The 14,454-nt window shown below is 42.4% G+C and overlaps 2 protein-coding genes and 1 long non-coding RNA gene across 3 annotated transcripts in view; 1 reads left to right on the top strand and 2 right to left on the bottom strand.

Annotated features, from left to right (window-relative positions):
• Positions 1-315: 315 nt before the first annotated feature.
• LOC306917800 lies at positions 316-1,290 on the bottom strand. The gene is made up of 2 exons (XR_013789244.1): positions 1,022-1,290; positions 316-840 (listed from the first exon to the last, which is right to left on the bottom strand). It is a non-coding gene; the product is annotated as an uncharacterized lncRNA (long non-coding RNA).
• A 6,016-nt stretch (positions 1,291-7,306) lies between these two features.
• Positions 7,307-8,443, top strand: LOC306917790 (uncharacterized protein; the record flags this gene model as incomplete). The annotated part of the gene is made up of 3 exons (XM_079530696.1): positions 7,307-7,505; positions 7,609-7,739; positions 7,978-8,443. The coding sequence occupies 3 exons, from the start codon at positions 7,307-7,309 to the stop codon at positions 8,293-8,295; spliced, it is 648 nt and encodes a 215-aa protein (XP_079386822.1). The 3' UTR covers positions 8,296-8,443.
• Positions 8,444-12,924: 4,481 nt separating this feature from the next.
• The window catches only part of LOC306917799 (protein NLRC3-like), a 49,930-nt gene continuing 48,400 nt past the window's right edge, over positions 12,925-14,454 (bottom strand). The window contains exon 10 of the mRNA XM_079530704.1: positions 12,925-13,918. Coding sequence (XP_079386830.1) covers positions 13,347-13,918 — 572 coding nt within the window. The 3' untranslated portion in view covers positions 12,925-13,346. The remainder of the gene's footprint in view (positions 13,919-14,454) is intronic.

Below are 14,454 nucleotides of genomic sequence, written 5' to 3'. Positions count from 1 at the left end.
AAGTCTAGTCAACAACATGTTCACAGCAGTAGGAGAGCAGACATGAAGTCTAGTCAACAACATGTTCACAGCAGTAGGAGAGCAGACATGAAGTCTAGTCAACAACATGTTCACAGCAGTAGGAGAGCAGACATGAAGTCTAGTCAACAACATGTTCACAGCAGTAGGAGAGCAGACATGAAGTCTAATCAACAACATGTTCACAGCAGTAGGAGAGCAGACATGAAGTCTAGTCAACAACATGTTCACAGCAGTAGGAGAGCAGACATGAAGTCTAGTCAACCTTTTCTCATGATTCTGAAATCATTGCAATAATTTGTTTTACACGTTAGTTTGTTACTAGACACCTTTACAAACACATTGAAATCATTGCAAGAATTTGTTTTAGAAAACGTTCTTGTGATCACCGTGCTCTGACTTATGGTGCGTTGCCAGCTTAAATCAACATCATAAAAAGTAGAGAGGTCTCACACACCAAGAAACACATTCAAGCAGGTTTATTTCTCTATTTCATGGGGACAAACGTTTGGGCGAACAGCCTTCTTCAGTGTGAGGAGTTGTGGGAGTCAAGTCTCTTTTGAAGGAGTGGTGACGTTGTGCAGGTGCACACCATCACTAATCATCACCTCACAGTCACACCCAAGGTGTGATTACAGACTGGATAGATAAAAGATATCAGTATCTATTAACAATGTCAATACATTTGGCCAATATATAAAAATATCAAATATACAAATATACAAATATTATACAAAGATTGAACACTAATGAAAGTGTCTGAGGACATCGGGCATTACTGCCGTTCATAAATCAGTTACAGTCATTAGAGGAAAACCATTACTTTTCTACAGTCAATATTAACCCAAATGACGAAGCTTTTGTTTTACACATTTGTTTGTTACTAGACACCTTTACAAACACATTGGTGAAATGTATTGTAAGGAATGGATTCCAGATTGTACATTGTTGTGATAAAATGATATACATTTAATATAGGAGAGCAGAGAGAGTGAACAGGGACATGTTGCATGGATCTATGAATCTATTGAGGGTGTTGCCAGGGACCTGTTGCATGGATCTATGAATCTATTGAGGGTGGTGCCAGGGACCTGTTGGTTGGATCTATGTATCTATTGAGGGTGGTGCCAGGGTCCTGTTGGTTGGATCTATGAATCTATTGAGGGTGGTGCCAGGGACCTGTTGCATGGATCTATGAATCTATTGAGGGTGGAGCCAGGGTCCTGTTGGTTGGATCTATGAATCTATTGAGGGTGGTGCCAGGGTCCTGTTGGTTGGGGTCTGACACCAGCCCCCTTTCTGAAACCAGCTCCTCGCCACTCGCTCTACACACTTGCCCTCGATATGCGCGTTCACGCGAGGCTGCGCCATATTAAGTGTCGTCCGAAACACAGGAAAATCTCTGGAGTATTTTTCCCAGAGTAATTATTATAGAGTAATTAATTTCCTCTCAAATAGTAATATCTACTCCTTTGGAGGAATATTCTTCTCCTGTGACCAATAGAGTGAGAGCAAAATTCCAGAAGAATTTCTATTGGAGTAATACAGCATGGCCACGCCTACTATGCCAAGGTTTTTGAATCCTGAAGGCACCATTTTGCTCTAGTAGGCAGTGGGCACTTCTCCGGATCCCCCGCACAATATATTACAAACTTTAGTACTATAAACTTAAGAGCAGTAGGCAGCGATATTGGAGTGGATTTAATTGAAGACTTTTCTTCACGTGGATGGATCAAACACCAGGTAAGATTATTATTGTTTTACTTAGTAAACGGCAATGTTTGTAACTGATTTGCAACATTACAGCTGGCTGCAGCTACTTAGCCATGGATGTTAGCAAATAGCTAACGCTACGTTATCAGCAAGCTATTAATTAAACAACCTTTAATTAATAGCTTAACGTATTAACTGCATGTACGTCGGTGCAACACGAGTATTACATTATGAACAGTATTGCTATATCATGTTTATTCATTAATGTATTTACCAGGGAGGGACGGTTCACATTAACAAACATGTCGGTTTTCACATTCATGTGAAGGGGCCGAGAAGCTTATTTCCATTCTGTAGTCCGTGAGCATGCATGCTTGGTCATAAAACTATCCAAACAAACTGACATCGATACAATATGCAACAAGACAAGTAGACATAGTACAGGAGACGGAACAATTATGTTACAATAGCAGACTTTGCTGAGATAGTGGCGAGACACACGTGTGTTTGACTCTGAACAGAGTAATTTTGATTTTGCTTGTTCTCCATATTTCCCCGGCCGTACATCTACATACACGCTCAGATTTCAAATATAAAGTGCTTAGTGCTTACCCCATGGATGTTACAATTCTGTTTGGGCCCACAGAATGACTCGTATATTCCGTATTGTCTTATAAAAAGCATTTTAATCCGATCGGTGGGCATTTTTCTCCGGGGTTTCCCCTATGATTTCAACTACGTCAACCTATCGGTTCCGATGTGTACTGCACCCTGATACATTACAACTCTATGAGGAAATGGCCAACGATTGGATTAAAATGTTTTTTATTGCACAATACGGACGATAGGGATATTTGTGTGGGACCTTGCAGTACTGTAACATCCGTGGCTCAGGGGTAAAGCACTTTATATTTGAAATGTATATTTTATTGTGTTTGTGGATCGACTCTTAATGTGGAACCAAAGTGGTTCACTGGTTTCCGCCCAGACCTTTCACGGTCGCACACCCTATTACCCTAACCAGTAGCACAGTGACACTATGCTTTGCTAGCACAACAAAAGCTTGGTTGAATGGTTAGTGTACGAGGCGAACTCAAATGAAACTGGTTCCACACGCATTCTTTCAATAGCAGCTCAGAGATGGGGTGTGGGGGGGATTCGTAATAGACGTGTGCTGTCGCGGCGTCATCAACACCATAACGTTAGGTATGTGAGTTGAAAGAGACTTTACCCATCTTTCAAACAGGATTTAGCTAGATGCACATGCAAATTGGTGTCGAGCCGACCTGTAGATGTTTTTTTTAATGGTTTCTATTTGTAACACTACTCGATGTTTTTTACTACTCGGTGGTTTTCAACCAGTGGTCCGGGGACCACCAGTCGTCCTTGAGGGGGTTCCAGGTGGTCCCCAGCTAAATGATGGAGAGTTGGTAAACCAAATGGACCCTTATAGATCTTTAACTCTGGACCCATATAGATATTTCTTTAACTCCTGAGGTTTCATTTTACACGCAAGAGTTCAATTATTGTTAAACACCTGCATTACTTAATTTACAAGTATACATCATAATTTCGAGAATGTAGAATTATTTTTGATCAATGGGTTGGGTCTGAGAGGCTAAATCTCATGAAATGGTGGTCCAGGGCTCAAAAGCTGAAAGAATAATGGGCCTTCATATGAAATGGGTTGAAGACCACTATCATCATAGTAACTCTTATTATTTATTTGTCTTAAAGGATGCAGGCTGTAAGGGTCAAGTGTAGAGACCGACAGAAGTACATTTGCTACGAAGGGCAACTGACCTTCAAATCATTTTTGGAGTCTGGTGAGTGAAACAAATTTCACAATGGCATGCCCTATGCAACAGCATAGGGCCTTTGGGAGTCATATGTTTCTATATTAATGGTGCTTTTAAAAAATATATATATGTATTTTGACTGCAGACCCCCATCTATAAATATGTTGTTCCAGAGACCTTGAGAAAGATTTGAGTTACAAATGTTTGCTTTCAAAAAATATATATATATATATTCAAAGATTTGCACAAATGTAAATTTTTCTAAAATGGCAGGTCTACAAGCTCACAGCACAGCACTCAGTGGTGTGCTATGATCTTGTATATCTGCTAATTTTGAAAAGCTATATTTTTAATAGCTATTTTTAAAATAATGGTTAAAGTGGTTCAAGTGACACAGATGCGTGACCTTTAATAAAAATCGAATAAATTGCACAACAGATTTATGTGGCAGCGTGACCCAAGTTGCTGCGGCCTGCGCACTCTCAGCACAAACACAATTTTGTTGTACTTGTACCTGTAACAATGACAAAGTCTGATTCTGATCAATCTTGTTATGTCTTCACAGTTTCCAGGAAATTTGAAATTCCTATTTTAGATTTAAAAGTCTATGATGACTTGAACACGGAAGTTGATGAGGAGGCGTTTGAGTTTCTTGTAAAGAAACCAGACCTGGGTGTGCTTGAGGTGCGTTTAGGCCCAGATCTTGAAGGTGAGTTATTTACTTCCACACAGTCCTGGCTAACCTAAAATGTCATGTATTTTTGTTCTTAGCATCTGAGGAAGAACTAGCTTTGTGTGTGGATCCATCCTAATCCAACGTGATCTTTTTACATTACACTTGTCACAAACGATCCCCTCTCACATGTTATTATTATCACACCTGTTATGTCAACATGACTGCTAGATTCAGTGAGCCCCACTCCAAGGCACTCCATTGCCAGCTGCAGCAGCTCCTTTCTCAGCTCCAGTGCAGAAAATGAAGGGGACTCTGATGACACCATCATTTTGCAGCCGAGTCCTGCCCAAAGCAACAGAGCTGACCAGACTCGTCTCGCTCAGGTAAGCTTTGCAGATGACTGTTTGAAATTGAGATGGTGATTCTGATAAGGGTGGCCACTCTCATGCCAGTTGCCCGTTTCTCTAGCCCCCACACCCACCTGAGCGAGGTGGAAATATTGTCTCTCAGCTGAGCAACTGAGTCACGGGATGGGGGCATGGTTTACATTTTTGTCACTGTAACTATACTTGGTCACCGAATGTAGGGCCTTGGTGGCCTGTTGCGCTAGTGCTTAAAAATATTACGTGCCACCCCCCCCGCCCCCCCCCCCCCCCCCCCCCCCCCCCCCCCCCCCCCCCCCCCCCCCCTCATTTGTCTCCTCCCACTTAGATGATTGAAAGGATTCTGAAGGACAAACCAGGAGGGGAGGGATCATGAACGAGTATGCTCGGACCAAAAGCATTACAGATCCTAGGAGACGTGACCTGGTGAAGATACTAGTGGCAAACATGGCAAGTGAACATGGGTATGTTCACTGCATATAAACATAAGCACCCAATATATGCAGAAGGCATCGGCACAAATATACTTTTGTTTGGATCTCGTGTGTGTGTGTGTGTGTGTGTGGTGTGTGTGTGTGTGTGTGTGTGTGTGTGTGTGTGTGTGTGTGTGTGTGTGTGTGTGTGTGTGTGTGTGTGTGTGTGTGTGTGTGTGTGTGTGTGTGTGTGTGTGTGTGTGTGTGTGCATGCACTATAGGATGAGTCCTTCAAGGCGTATCAAAGAGGAATATGCAAAGGGCATCACTGCATTGTTCCCTTATCTGGCAGACCCACAGGGCAATTTGGGCTATGTAAGTAGATAAAACAAGTCTAAACTCTTTACTCCTCACTTCTGAAATTGCTCAAAATAGGACTGCGTTTTCAACAAAATATTATTTAACATTTCTGTATGCTGAGCTTTCTCCTAGTTCAGCACTGCAGATGCCAGACCTTTTGACCTTGATTTTAGCAATTCTCCATGAAGGACATGTTTAGTTTTAAGGAGAAAATTAAACACTTTCTTATTTTATTTGTTAGGAGCAGTTTTACAATCCAGTAGATGGGAGTGGGTTTCTGGCATGGAGAGTTAAAACACTTCAAAAAGATGCATCAGATGGACAAAAGAGAACCAGAAACATTCAGCCACTGACTGGTAAGTGATTTTGATTGTAGTTAGAATTCACATGTTAAATTCCTTTTTAATGTGCACAGTGCATTTTTGCTACAGTGGTGGCAAATAAACAAGAGTGGCCCTCTGGTGTGATTTTAGTAATTCCATAAATTAGAAGATAAGTGTTTATAAAGTAGTGAAAATAGCTGATCTACAAGCTCAACGTGGCGTGACATGCTGTGAGTTTTTAGATGTTTTGTTTTCACTAGTTTGGGTCCTGACAGTGGGCAAACATCTAGATGCATCCTTATAGTAAATATCACTGGAAAGTATTGCAGCAGTATGTGTGGTTTCAACACTGTTACAGGTGGTCCAGATGCTGGCGACAGATCCCCCTTCAGTGAGGAAAACCAGCTAACCACAGAAACCCAGTGTCGTGAGGCCATCGCACTGATGAAGCATACAACTGATGAAGCAATCATCAAGGAGAAGATGAAACAGACATTCACCCATCGCCAAGCAATGGTTCATGATCCAGTGAAGTCCTCTGAAATATTCACCACCTTTCCAAGATTTCTTGACATCGCAGGAATGGTATGTGGCTCTTTAACTGCCTTGCCTTAAAGTAAAACTGAAATGAAAAATAACTAACCCATTTAGACCTGAAGCCGATTAAAAAGTAAATAAATAGCTTCTCTACATCAGTTCAGTTGTATTTGGCTGCCGACCCCCATTTGAAAATATGTTGTTCCAGGGCCTCCCCAGAAGCAAAGATTTGAATTAAAAACACTCTCAAAGAATATATATTCAAAGGTTTGCGCCACATTTTCACAATTAAAAAAGAAATAGCAGATCTACAAGCTCGTAGCGCGGCACTCAGTGATGTGCTATGAGCTTGCAGATTTGCTATTTTTCACTAGCTAAAGTATAACATAATGCTTAAAACACAAAGGGTTCCTGTCCTGAATGGGTTAAACAGATCACATCCCTGGTCATAGGGTGCACCTATTAAAACCCTTGGACTCCCGTTGACGGAATTGACGGATTTAATCAATAAATCCAGATCTACCGTTGACGGAATTGACGGCCTGTCAATCGGGAGCCTAATCGGGACCTTAATGTAGCAAAATTTAGCATTTTTTGGCTAATTTGGCTAACGTCCGATGTAATGTTCCTAAAACCGGCCGAAATCCGCGCGTGCATGGTCGATCACGCACGCGCATGATTGCGCATGCATCGCTGCGTAAAATGCGATGTTTTGGGCTTGATTAGAGCTTAATTTGACTTAGTTATGAAAAAGACGATGATAGCTTAGCATTCCGGACATCTTCCATTGTGGCACACTAGCAAAGCTACTGCCGGATATTTTGATCCTAACCGGATGTGGTCATCGTTCACTCGCTCCTTTTGGTCAGAATCGGCACAATGGTGACGTTACCGCCACCATCAGGTCTGATTGTCCCAATACTATCGTCTTGCCCCGTCAGAATGAGATATAGTGTGTAAATCGCGGATTTTTCTTTAGGCATTAAAATGATGATTTAAAAATATGAATATATGTCACAAAAGGGCTTTTTGGGGGAGTGGCAGCCCAAGGGTTAATATATCTATTCATATTTTTTTTTCAACCATGTTGTCTGTATTCCATCTGCAGATAGAGAGGGATTTCAGTCTGATGTTTGGTGATGACATCTCTGCAAAGTTCTTGGAGAAGTGGCCTACTTTCTACATGCAGAAAGTCCTGAAAGAAAGCCGTGGCCTCACCCAGACAGCCGACCTTCAAGATCTGCTTCATAACGCTGAATCCACAACGGAACAACTGGAAAATGGTACGCTGGAATTAAAGGAATATGGAAGAGGGAATTGGTTTTGAAACCAAAATGTAAACCGATTTTAGTAAAAATTGGATTTTTCTTTTTCTTGTATTTTCAGGATGGAACAGTGAGATGTCCTCCATCTTGCTCATGATCCACCTCATGCCACCTTCACCACAAGGCAAAAACAAGAGACCCGGAAAGCTGTCGGCCAGACAGGCCATTGACCACCTGGTGAAGTTCATCAAGGTAAGGCTAACCTCTTCAGACTCCAGCCCATAGCACTTAACGTAGCACTTGCCTACCCTCAATGACAATTTAGATAGTATTATGTTTTGGGTTTTGCTTATTGTAAATCGCTGAGCATCTTGCATTTTGTGCCAATAAGTGATTCTGTTGGATATCCCATAACAGTTGGGCTCTAAACTGTTTGCAAACCGTGACTAATATTAATAGCGAGACTAATTAAGTTCTCTTGTCGTCACAGACTGGGACCAGTGTCGAGGGGCATCTGGACAGCATCACAGAGAGCCTTCAACCCTATCTACTTGCTGTGGGGACCCAGAAGAGTGCGATACACAAATACTTCGTTGTGATTGACAAACACGCAATCCCTTGTAAGTCACCAGATTCTATTGCCTCTTTCGATGAGCTTTTTAAAGCTCATTTCGTCTTCAGTGCCTCGTACAACAGGGACCTGGCCAACGTGTACAACTTTGTGCAAACCACTGTTTACCAGATTGATGCCGCAACCACCAAGGTCAATCCCAGGGTCAAAGAGATGAGGGCTCGGATGCTGCACTGACTTTGAGATGCTTATGTTTTGAGGGCTCTGATGCTATAGAGCGTCGTAGTCCCACCCCCTACCATGGCCCAGGAAATTAATCCCAATGCATTTTTCCCATAGACATTTCAAAAAGTATTTATTTAAAGACGGTTACGCCGCGGACAAAGCCAACTCGAGTCGTGACAACTCAAACAATATTTTGGACCAAAAAAATAATTGCAAAGAAGAAAAGCAACACAAAAAGACAACCTTTTGTTGTCATGATTTGTCACGACTCGAGTTGGCTTTGTCCGCGGCGTAAACGTCTTTAAATAAATACTTTCTGAAATGTTTGAGGAAAATGAACGAAGAATCATTTCCTGGGCCATGGTAGGGGGCGACGCTCTATACTGAGAAGATATTATTTGAGGGCTCTGATGCTGCACTAATTTGATACTGAGATGTTTTGTTTTATTTGCAAAGGCCCTCAGGCGAATGCCAATGCACTAATTAAGCACTTGAAGTTGATCCACGGACTTTGCTCAGGAAAGAGACTTCGTCTTAAATGTGGTCAGCCTGGTTGTTCTCATTTCTTTGGCACCTCATGTAGATGGCCCTCATGTAGTTGACGTCAAAGAGCTGTTGTGTTCCAAAGCATTCGATATGCAGATGTCATATAGTAATGACGATTCAAGTTCATTTATTGTTCCATATAGTTTCCTGTGAAAAAAGAGAATCACTAAGCGCTTGAACTATTGCACTGGGGATGAACACTATTATTATTTTGCCCATAACCAAAATTCAGTTCTTTTCTTTTTTCTCCTTTCGCTGATACAATTAATGCACAATGCTTTCCACCCAATTTCAAAGAGCACATTATGCATCCTATTTGTGATGGCCCACCAATTGGGTGTACATGGCTATTGCAATATATTAAAGCCTTTATCTGCAGATACTGATGGTGTGATAGTGTGCATCCCTGGTTGCAATATTGTATTTTTGTTTTTATTTTGTGTTTAAAGGGATGGTCACCCTCTGACTTGAACTTGTCCCATCGATTACTCACCCCATGGAGCCTTGAATTCATGGAGATGTTTGTTGCTCCCCCCCCCCTCCCCTCCCCTCCCAATATTGATACAATCATTAACAGTCCTGTGCAGTGTGCACCCCCCCCCCCCCCCCCTCATGGAAATTCAAGCTCATTTACTGCTCTGTCTTATGTACTCTTAATTCATTATTGCAGTTTTCCATTAATGATAAATACTCAAACACACACACACACACTTTATTTTTTCTCCCTGGAGGGCCAAATGCCACCATGTCTATTTTGTTCTATCGATCATCTATTGATCCATGTCTTTAATAGGCCGTCATCTTTGATCCAACTCTGTTACATATTGTTTTCTCTCACACATTCCTGAGCCAATAATTTAATGACCGGTGGAGTATTAAAGAGACTTCACAAATACTTAATTGTGAATCGAAGCTAATTTTGTCCAGGGATCTGGCCAATGTTTACAACTTCTTGCAAACCGCTGTTTACTAAATTGATGCTGCTAACACTAAGGTGAATCTCAGGGTTAAAGAGATGAGGTCTCAGATGGTTGAGGTCTCAGTCGGTTGTGTCTCCTGGAGACTCCACCGGTCATCCAGTTATTGGCTCAGTAATGCGACAAACATCTCCATGAATTCAATCCATGATATAAAGTAATTTTTTGGGTTAACTATATGTATGTGTAACAAGATGCCAAAGTTTTATACAGATGCTGCTGTCACTTTAGAGGCCAAAATGTTTTATTGTATTTTATTTTTCAAGTTCTAATGGAACAGTATTGTATGTGGTTGTATCAAGTGTTCAGTTATTAATTTGCACATGTGTAAGAAAAATAAAATTGCAATGTTGAATACTAATTTCTGATTGACCTTTTTTATTTTATTAATGAGTTAATTTAATCTATATTGAGTGAAATCGGATTCTATATTGAGTGAAATATAACTCTGTATTGATTAAAATACAGCTCTGTATTGAGTGAAATATTACTCTGTATTGAGTGAAATATTACTCTGTATTGATTAAAATACAGCTCTATATTGAGTGAAATATTACTCTGTATTGATTAAAATACAGCTCTATATTGAGTGAAATATTACTCTGTATTGGGTGAAATACAGCTCTATATTGAGTGAAATATAACTCTGTATTGATTAAAATACAGCTCTGTATTGAGTGAAATATTACTCTGTATTGATTAAAATATAGCTCTATATTGAGTGAAATATAGCTCTGTATTGAGTGAAATATTACTCTGTATTGATTAAAATACAGCTCTATATTGAGTGAAATATTACTCTGTATTGATTAAAATACAGCTCTATATTGAGTGAAATATTACTCTGTATTGGGTAAAATACAGCTCTATATTGAGTGAAATATGACTCTGTATTGATTAAAATACAGCTCTATATTGAGGAATTACTACTCTCATACAGAGTAAAATGGTGTTGGAGTTGTTTCCTACTTATGCTAAATGGAGTAAAATGTCATGGAGTGGAGTTAAATGTAAACTCTAAATAGAGTAGAAATAACTCTGAAAATCTAACTCTGTGACCAGAGTAAATTTTACTCTATTTGGACTGGGACCAAATACTATCTTTTTGGGAGTAAAATTTTACTCAAATTGAGTAAAATTGACTCTGCAAAATTTCCTGTGAAGCAGCCTTGAGTGGAAGTGGCTTATAAAGCCCTCAAGAACGAGTCTGTGCCGATCTAGACTCGATTGCCTTGTGCAGCCCTGCTCTCTGTCCGCATGGAAACCGCGACCTACAAATGTAAGAACCACCACAAATAAATGATAATTAAACTCCTCCTAAACAATCGTCATCTGATGCAGAATAGACAATGCTCCAACTGATGTTCACAAGGGCTCTTTATTTACCCCACCGTGAAAAAACTATAAATGAAAGTTATGAAACCACACAACAATTTTTAACACAATGATTTATAAACACCATGGATGTATATGACAATGTCATTTTTGACAGTCACGCTGTATTTCCTTTTTCCATATTAATGAAATCCACATGTCACAAACATACACGATTCAATGCAATATAACTGTACAAACAAAATAACAGGTAACACAATTGCGTGATGATTGGTAACCATGGCAACGAATGGTGTCTGTTTCCTGTTTCTGCACAAGGAGGGCGAGTGTATTTCCAAACAGTTTTTTTATACCCAGCACCCTAATCAAGGGAACTTGTTTCAGCTGGAGGGGCACTTTCTGACGAGGGAACCTCCTGAGAGCACTTCAAGTCAAGGGACTGGTTTCAGAAAGGGCCCAGGTGTTTGTTTGGGACCTCCTTGGACTCCCTTTCCTTTCTCCAGGCTGGTTGGACGGTGAAGTCAGCTGGTGGGAGTTGGTCTAGATGGCAGTGGAGCTGTGTGTGTGTGTGTGTGTGTGTGGGGGGGGGGGGGGTGTCATACACCTCACATCTGTCTATGATACCGTCTGGTACAAAGACCTCATAGTGAAACTCACAAAGACCTCATAGTGAAACAAAGGACGCTCCCTGCTGGACAACGGCAGTAATTCAAGCTCTGCTGACCAACCGGAGGTTCAGAGTTCACCTCGGACAGAACACGAGCGCACGGAGAACACATATAAATGGAGTCCCGCAGGGCTCAGTTCTAGAGCTCCAACCCTGTTCAACCTCTACACAAAACGACCCACCATCCACCAAATCCTGCAACATTCCTCTATGCAGACGACATCTGTCTGGCATTCCAAACCACCAGACCTTGACCAACCGGAACAGGTGCTCACCGAAGACCTTTACAAAACTGGACCAGTTCTGCAAAACCTGGCGCCTAAAACCAAGCCCAACAAAACCAGTTTCCAGCGTATTCCATCTCCACAACGCTAAAGCTGCCAGAGAACTGAACATCATCTGAGTGGACTCAAGATAAAGCTGCCTCTAATCCAACCCACCTCGGTGTGACCCTCGACAGAACCCTGTCCTTCAAGGAACACCTAAGAGGGAACGGCAGCGAAGGTGAAGTCCAGAAACAACCTGCTCTGCTGCAGCCTCCACACTGAGCTCTGCTGCAGCCTCCACACTGAGCTCTGCTGCAGCCTCCACACTGAGCTCTGCTGCAGCCTCCACACTGAGACCCAGCAGTTACTCAGATGATGCTTCAGAAGGTCAAAGACTCTCCCCGTCTACCAGGTCAAAGGTCAAAGACTCTCCCCGTCTACCAGGTCAAAGGTCAAAGACTCTCCCCGTCTACCAGGTCAAAGGTCAAAGACTCTCCCCGTCTACCAGGTCAATGGTCAAATACTCTCCCCGTCTACCAGGTCAAAGGTCAAAGACTCTCCCCGTCTACCAGGTCAAAGGTCAAAGACTCTCCCTGTCTACCGGGTCAAAGACTCTCCCCGTTTACCAGGTCAAACGTCATGTGAACATAGTTGTGCCAGGCACCCCCACAGGGACCCCACAGGGACCCCCACAGGAGCCCCACAGGGACCCCCCAGGGGCCCCCACAGGGACCCTACAGGGACCCCCACAGGGACCCCACAGGGAGCCCCACAGGGACCCCACAGGAACCCACAGGGACCCCCCAGGGACCCACAGAGAGCCCCACAGGGACCCCCCAGGGACCCCCACACAAGTTTTGTGTTACCATTTTCTGAAATATATATATTTTTTTAAATATGCATGGCGACGCATTGTGAACTTGTAGATCTGCTGTTTTCAAATAGCCAGTGTGTATATAAAGGGTTAACATGTTTAAACTGGTTCTTTTGTTTTATTTTGACAGCAAATTTAGTCATTTTAGTCATTGGAATGAAGCTTCATTCTGTAGCTGAGCTGTAATGGTGATGTCACTGCTCTGATTATTACATCATCACGATGATGTCACCGTGATGTCATGGCGAGTCACTCATGCCCAAATATGGAGTCCATGATGTAACACTAGGCCGGTGGCCGGTACCCCGTGGCGACGGTGGTAACCATGACAACCTGCACTCACTCAAACATGTTGAGTAACCATGGCGACCTGATGATGTCACCCTCACATAGAGACTCTATCTCTGCTCACACAGACACACTGAGGAGGAGTAGGAGGAGGAGGAGGGGTATAACCCGAACCCAGCATAGAGAGGTCCAGTGGGCGTGGTCTGGAAGGTGTACAGGTGTCTCAGTGAGTCAGAGCACACTGTGTAGAAGGACAGAGTCCCAGCGGGACGGTCCACATACACTGATACTCTGTTGGAGCCTGTAGAGGCTCTGAGAGGGAGGACAGTCTCCTGTCCGTTGTGTCTGACAGAGTACCTGGAACCATAACCATCACCACTATAACAGTACAGACTCCAGGACTTCTCATTCCATCCAAAACAACAGTCACCACCTCCTTTCCTGCTGTGTGTTCCGTCAGCCACTGCTATACCAACCTCTCCACTGCACTCTACCTCCCAGGAACAGCGTCCAGTCACACTCTGTGAACTCAGAACCTGTTTACAGACATCAAACCTGTCTGGATGATCAGGAGGACGCTGACCCCCTGACCTCTGTGACCCCAGTGTGACCTTCCTGTTGTCCTCAGACAGAGAGAGGTCACAGTGTGCTGTGTTTGTGTCCAGTGTGAGACGCTGGAAATCTGATGAGAAAACAACACAGTACACATTAAATACATCATTCACTGACACACACACACACACACACACACACACACACACACACACACACACACACACACACACACACACACACACACACACACACACACACACACACACACACACACACACACACACACACACACACAGATCTACAAACTAATGCAGTGTTAATTTTGACAACACATTCTGATTTAGTCTTTTGAATAACATACCATTTAGTTTTAGTCCTATTTTAGTCAGTTGTACATTATTTAGTCTAATTAGTCGACTAAATTAAGTCTCGATACATTTAAAATGTAATAGAGAAGATCGTCACTGTCGGGTGAAGTGTTAGAGTCCAACCACCAGGGGGCAGAATGTCTTAAAGTCTCCACACAGTGTGATTTTATTTGAACTGAGGACCCCCGAAAATAATCATATTTCAACTGGGGACCCCCGAAAATAAAATTATTTGAACTGGGGACCCCCTAAAATAGTCATGTTTGAACTTGGGACCCCCCAAAATAGTCAGATT

Source organism: Electrona antarctica, assembly GCF_951216825.1.
Source record: "Electrona antarctica genome assembly, contig: scaffold_61, whole genome shotgun sequence".
In the NCBI taxonomy this organism is placed as follows: Eukaryota; Metazoa; Chordata; class Actinopteri; order Myctophiformes; family Myctophidae; genus Electrona; species Electrona antarctica.
This window is presented reverse-complemented; position numbering and strand designations above follow the sequence as displayed.